At 33.4% G+C, this 7,235-nt stretch overlaps 1 protein-coding gene across 1 annotated transcript; it reads right to left on the bottom strand.

Annotated features, from left to right (window-relative positions):
- Nucleotides 1-3,514: 3,514 nt before the first annotated feature.
- LOC149573012 (LOB domain-containing protein 1-like) lies at nt 3,515-5,928 on the bottom strand. Its single transcript, XM_089814151.1, has 2 exons — nt 5,651-5,928; nt 3,515-4,454 (listed from the first exon to the last, which is right to left on the bottom strand). The coding sequence occupies exons 1-2, from the start codon at nt 5,837-5,839 to the stop codon at nt 4,089-4,091; spliced, it is 555 nt and encodes a 184-aa protein (XP_089670277.1). The 5' UTR covers nt 5,840-5,928; the 3' UTR covers nt 3,515-4,088.
- Between the last annotated feature and the right edge of the window lie 1,307 nt (nt 5,929-7,235).

Genomic DNA, 7,235 nt, shown 5'->3' with positions numbered 1-7,235 from the left:
TTCTATTCAATTGTAAGAAAGTAATAGTCAAATGATCAGTTAGGTTTTAGCACTACCTTGCTTGTTCAGATATTTTTTCTATTATGTCTCCTTATATTGATTTATATTTGGTTGATTCACTTCTTTACACTTTCACTTTGTTCTCTTTGCTTGATCTTCCTTCTTCTATGCTCGGTTCACCTTGCTTCTTTCCTTCTCTTTACTTCACACAAATCACCAGCTTAACAATAATGATCAGCAGCCAAATACTTTTTTGAACATCTCCTTAAATAGTGAACTCTCTACTACCATAATCTTACAGGTTTTCTTGCTTAACCACATTCATAGATCTCAGATTCAATGTATTTAGTCACTAAGAAAATAGAACTTTCATTAAACTTTGTGCTCATCCTTATATTGTTTGAATCTCCTATCAGATCTTCATTGTATTTTTTCAGTTGTAGATCTTGTAACTAACTCTGACTTTTTCCTTCAAACTTCTTGAACATTCTTTATTTTCATCACAAGTCAGCCTCAGATCTCATCATTATTAACATGTTCTTCTAGGTCATGCTCATTGAATATTACATTTTACTTGAGCAATACATCACTTGGTTAACACCGAATTACTTGGTTAACACTAAACTTTAACTTCTCTTTTCCAAATGCTTGGTTAACACTATACTCCTTTCACCTTGTTACTTGGTGTTGTTTGGTGAATACATAGATTTCATCACTCCATTACATGAATACATGATTGTAAACCAAACCAAAATTACATTATCACTATCCATTGAATACCATACTTATCTACTCTATCATCAACATAATTTCTTCAAATCCCCTTCATCAATCAAATGAAATGGCACTTTACTGAATCAACAACATGTGTAGCCAACTAAGACTTTGACATCAATGACAACATAACAACTAATATTACTTTTTCACATGCATTCATAGCATTCTCAATTATATCATCAGTCGGGGCTAACAAAATCATGGAATAAAAAGATTGTCTTTATTTTTCCATCAAAGATGCTCTTATTCTATTCAATATTTTCTTCTTATTTTGTAAGCTAGATCTATGCAGCTACAACAACACAAAAAATTACATGGTATTAGAGCTTGAAAGAATGGAGTTATCAACATTTTCTCTTCCTATATTATATGATAATTTTGAACTAAAGCTACCAATTATACTTAGGCCCATCAGAAGAGATTCGTATTGAAAAGTAATGGCATTATAGGTTGGACCTGATTCTACAACAGATATAGGCCAAGGTCATGCTCTCTTCGCATGGGTCTTGCCTTCATTTTCTCTCTAGTCATACATTTAATTTGTAGATCTTTCATGCCTCTTTGTGTGAATTCTTTCTTGGTTCCATAGTTAACAAATTTATAGACAATTAACGCTTGTGTTTTCAACTAGAAATTTATTCTTACATGGTTGAGTAATTTTGTTAGGGTCACCCATACATATTCATGTGTCATATGTATCCTAGAATGATAGATGTTTTGCCTTTGTTTGTCATCAGTTCATTGTTTGGGAGCACATATGTAGATTATTGTCTATTGTATCTTTGATTTGATTGACAATTGTTTTTCCTTCTTTGTCATTTGGTCATTGTTCAAATAGTGTCATTGGGGGCACTCAAGCAAATCAATCCTTATCTTCATCTTGATTTCAGAGGAAGTTCTTTATTCAAGACCATAGTGGTTATGACTTGATAGATGTTCACATTTCTCTTGTCCCAAAAGCCTTTCAGTTGCATCTTTGATTTAATTAGTTTTTTTGGTTCTCCTTAGTTAGCCTTAAGTGGGGGTGTTAGTGTTAAGTCTTTGTTCAAATCCATAATTTACAGATGAATCAATGATTACTACCCAAATCATGAGCAATCGCCTTTGATGCAATAAGTCCATGAGGAGAACTATTGTTTAGTTTAATGCACTCCACTTTCTCTTTCAAATCTCACTGTAATTTTATATTGTTAACAGTGCCTATTTATTAGCAATTTGATTGTATGAATCTGCATCATGTGTGCAAGGTAAATCATGGAATAAAAAGATTAAATTTTTATTTTTCCATCAAAGATACTCTTGTTCTATTTTGTAAATTTTGCTTCTTTTTTTAAGCTATACCTATGCAGCTACAGTTGCACAAACTTTAACAGAAACATGTTAGCAAATGTTTAAATTGGAAAGGTTCTTCTTTACAACATGATTTTATCTTTGGATCCTCATCTATTTGGAGGAATAGAATGGTGGAATATCAATAATAGTCCTTGGCTAGATCTCTTTTCGAAGGCAAGATTTTTATTTATTTAATAAAGGGATTTGATAATTTGTGGACTAATGAAATGTTAATTTAATGGATTGGGCTACCTAACATAATTTTAAGGGATTTTCGCTTAAATAACAAGTTTAAAAGGTTTATCATTTTTTGTCATCTACTAATGGTTCCCATAGATTTATCCATGTCAAGCTTTTCAATCCCTTGCAATACAATTTTTTTAGGATTGGTGGTGGTTAGCTAGTTATTATTAGTTTACATGACTCTATTAGAAAGAAAACTTAGTTAAGTCTCCTACCAACTTTGTCATTAAACCTAAGATTGAATCATAAATGGAAATGTAAATTACATGAAACAACTTATAAAAAATTGTGTATTCAAGTTTGGAGGTCTAAAGAAAATGTCAATGCTCAAGATTTAGCCTAAAAAATTATACGTGTCATACTATTGGAGTAGGTTACAGGTTGAGATGTATGATCTAGTTCAATAACGTAAATGTCCTTTTTGTTAGTGTAATGAAAGCTTAAAACTTACATTTTGGGAATGTTCATGTCCAAAAAAAAATTCTTCCTGTAATATTATATGATTGCCTTCATTGAAGAAGTCATTTCAAGTTTTGGTTTATAGATTATTATGGTCACAAATTCTATGAGACGCATTATTTTGCTTGATATTTTTAAAAGTAGATTCTTAGTTATTTTTCCAAAACATGATAAAAGCACAAAGCATAAATACTAAAGTTTACTTTTAACATGTAGTTTTTCAAATTGTTTCATTATGTTCATCATTCCAAGTGATTCCTAAAGACTAGCTGAAGATTAGTTACCATTTGAACAACATCAAATTTTAGATGCTTCAGTGTCATAGTATCGATGTTTTATTTTGAGCACATGCAAGATGCAATATTGTTTATTAAATTAGTTTTAAAAGATTTTCTAATGATTATAATATTTTCCACAATATTTTGTTAATCTAGAATTAATCTAGAATTATTCACAATTTTCCCTAATTATTGTATATAATAATTATCAAACTTATATGGAAGGTGTGTTATCCCTCACAACATTTTGTTGATCTTGAACTAAATATTATTATTTTATACTATTTTCGTTTTAAACTAATAATAACCTTTTTCTTGCTAGCCATGAATGTAGGATTATATCGAAGGGTAGGCACCAAGTAAATCTACCAATTGAACAAGTGTCACATTCTTGGAATGCGTCGTAGATTGGCAAGGTATTGATGTACACAAGCAACGACCGTCCACTTTCAATATTTAACTAATTACATTAAAGAATGCTACTTCTTTTTCGCCTCGCCGAGGTTGGACGATTTAGATTCATTCCAAAGTGTTTGGAGTGCACATAAAGACTTCTCGTTGAGAGGCAGGTAGGCGTTCAATGGATGAGATTTGACTGTTGTACCCACCTCAACCAACTAGGAGTTGTTCATCAAACCGCAATTAGATCACATCAAATTAACTTTTCCAGTCAACGAAAAAGAATTCTGCCGGCCCACATTTGCAAACTAATAGAGTAATTCGCACAAGGCGACTGGAGAAAAAGGAGAGATTCTACAAGTATTCTCTAATGTTCAGCAATCCTGGTTTCCAATAAATTGCCGAGCAGATACATAGAAAGCACTTTGAGACATGCGGAGAATAATCTTAATTGACTAAACAAAGAGGCATGTGGACATCTTTACATATTAGGATGAAATTTGTGTTGAACTTTTAGTTTCGTGAACATCATTAAAATCTTTCGTGCTTTCATTGATTCATCAGTCAGTTTCGCAGTAAGAATTCAGAATGACGACTAGACTAGACAGAATCTGTCCACAAGGAATCCCAAAGCTGTTGCGGATCTTCGTCTGAGCAAATAAAACTCTTGGCATGGTGATGGTGACGGTGTTCATTGCCCTCTTGGGAAGAAGAGGAGGGGGAGAATGTTTCACTTTCACTGCCTCCTCCTCCCGCTGCTGTGATGAGTGAGAGGAGATTAGCCTGCTGGAATTGCATGGTGAGAATCTCTGCCTGAGCACTTGCTAACTGAGACTGCAGTTCAGACAACTGAGACTGCATGTGGCATATGACGCCTGCACACCCGTACACTGGATCCCTTATCCTCGCACTTGCTTCATACACCATGCTTGTCACTGCATCCGCTCTCTGCTCCCTTGGCAGATCCTGATCACTCAACTTCATTAGATTCACCCACCCATTATAATGATATTGTATCAACATTTTATATCACCGTGTTTTTGCATTAACATAGTAAATCGTATTCAATAGCTTGGTTATAAGATACTACGCAATTAACATGTTTGATTGTTTCTTATCAACATTTTAGATCATATTCTGTGATTTTTAACATGTAGAATTGGGTATAAAAAATTACACCATTAACATGTGTTTACAAGTATATAAAACTAATTCTACATGGTATTAGAAAAAAATGAGAGAGATTTATATATCAACATTTCAGATCACACTCCGCTCTACAACCCATTAAGTTCTACAATTGAACATTTAACTCTTTTTATATCAACATTCTACAACCCATTATTGAAAAGAAGAAGGAATTCTTGACAGCCAAGAATGTAGTTTCTGAAATATAGAATTACATACCATAAGGGTCCGTTTGGTTCATGGAATTTAAAAACCCCGGATTTCTACAAACCTTGGTTTAGCCAAATCAAGGTTTTGTATATCTTCATTTCGATTTTTGGGATTTTACTGAAAGCGTTTGTTTCACTCAGAAGATGCATGTGAAGACACATTTTTATGCGTAAGCTTGGAGTTGAAGGCAAATTTCAAAAAGTAGTCCAATCTATTGTTTTTACACTCCTTAAAAAACAAAACCAAGTTTTGATTTTCAATTCCTACTTTTTTCAGGAAGTTGGAAAACCTGGTTTTGAGGCAAAATTGGAAGTCCCGTATGCTAATTCCATTTTGCAAATTTTAAGACAAACGCACAAATTTTCAAATCCGGGTTTTGGAAAAGCCAATTTCTGTCATCTTCCAAGAACCAAACTCTGAAATACAGTTTGATACAATTGTAGTGTGCATCTACATTTTGGATCACATTCTACAACTTATCATTGTAAAGAAAAGAAGAATGCTAATACAAATGAAAACTATTGAACATGTTTGTATATCAATGTTTCGGAGCATACCATCAAACAAATAATGATAATTTCATGTTAAATAACATTCTAGAACCCATCATCATCGTTATTCTTATATAAAAAATTGGAATCACCCAAGAAAGACAATTGACTACTAGTTGATCACCATGAAGCTAAAGAAAGAGATAGAAGGAATTGCAGAACGTAGAATGTAGAGAGATGGGGGAATGAGGAAGAGATATAAGAATTGCAGACCTGAAGGAGCTTAATGATGTTGCTTGCTCCAAATATTTTATGGGCAGTAGCGAATTTGTGAAGGTCATTGGAGGGAAAGTAAGGAGCGAGCACGCATTTCTCTCCACAGCGTCTCCTGAGCATCCTGCATGCAGCGCATGGGGAAGAACATGCTGCTCCTGCTCCTGCTCCTGCTCTCATCGACTCCATCGTTGTTAATGTATGTCGAGAGAGCTATACAGAGAAGAAAAGGAGATTCTGCTCTTTTCTCTTTGCACTCCTGCCTTCCATATTTAAACCCATTCCAACTCCCCCAAGTCAACAAAATCGATTCATGACTCGGACCTTTGCACAAGGAAAGAAATTACACGCTTTCTTGAAAGCTATTGTGCAATACAGGAAAAAGTCGAATGTTGACAGGTAAAGCACGGCAATAACTTTCTTCAATCTCATAGGAAGATCTAATATGGTTGACAATCTCGTAAACCATTGTTGGGGTATTTTTATTTGGAAGTATTAGCAGCACTAAAATGTAATTAGTGGGTGGCTCGTTTATCGCGTGATAAGCTGAAATGATTGAGGTTATAAAGACAAGACACTAAATGTTTCGCTAATTGATGGCGATTTCTTCGACTTCAACGGCAAAGCTTATTATTATTTATCATTATCACTGTCCATTTTCTCGGCGGTGCGGGTGTGAACGACGTAGCGGGTATCACCGCGCAATCGCAAGCTTGGAAACATTGAAATGAAATTCCATGGAAATCTTAGATCATTATTATTGTTTCCGTAGCGGTTGTTGGTTTTGGTCTATCATGATTTCGATATCGACTTAATTATAATTTGGCTCCACTTCGACTATTGTTACGAGTTTGTCGGTATGATTTTCTGGGAAAGTTCTTTTTGTCTTTGAGCGACGTACAAGAGGTTTAATATTAAATTTTTTCATTATTCTCATTAATTAACTTTAATAATGTTTACAAGATAGCCTAAATGGAGAAGAGATATCATATTATTTTATTTTATTTTAACTTTATCTCCTCGAAAATCTCATTCACACTCTCCACTTTCAAAATATTCCACAAATTCAAGTTTAGTCTTTGCGACCTTCTTTGAACAGTGTTCTTCTATCCATCTGGCATAGAAAATGATGATGAGTGAAGATTAAGGACTAAAATTTTAACATTTTTCTTCATTTTAAAGATTATATAAGCTTTTAGCTTTTCATCATATTTTTACTTGGGATTGAATTTTTTTAGTTAGTATGCAATTTTTTCAAACAAATTTATCGTGTTCATATGGTAATATTATATTCTTCTAACAATCATTTTTATCTCTTTATTGTTGTTCGAACAATCGCGCAAATTAATTTTTCTATTTTCTCATCCAAATGTATTGTATCAAGATTCAATTATGAAGTTTTTAAATCAAATTAGCTTATTTGTATTATTTCTCACAAAAATGATAGAATGATCCTATAGTGGTGTATGGTTCATAAAGGGAGAATGACAAGCGAATAAAAGAATGTTGTAACATCATTAGAACTTGTGTATACACGAGAGCTAGAAGCTTCTAGATTAGGTCATTGAAAGATAGATGGGTAAAT

The sequence above is a fragment of the Cupressus sempervirens genome, chromosome 2, assembly GCF_028749045.1.
Source record: "Cupressus sempervirens isolate cs-2001-9-10 chromosome 2, ASM2874904v1, whole genome shotgun sequence".
Taxonomy (NCBI): domain Eukaryota; kingdom Viridiplantae; phylum Streptophyta; class Pinopsida; order Cupressales; family Cupressaceae; genus Cupressus; species Cupressus sempervirens.
The sequence above is the reverse complement of the archived record's forward strand: the minus strand, read 5'-3'. Positions and strand labels throughout refer to the sequence as shown.

What these genes read in the sequence shown, in the direction of transcription:
- LOC149573012 (XM_089814151.1), bottom strand. Translation starts at nt 5,839, where the DNA reads ATGGAGTCGATGAGAGCAGGAGCAGGAGCAGGAGCAGCATGTTCTTCC. An exon ending in ACATCATTAAGCTCCTTCAG is followed by an intron (nt 4,455 to 5,650) that starts GTCTGCAATTCT and finishes TTGAGTGATCAG; the next exon opens with GATCTGCCAAGGGAGCAGAG.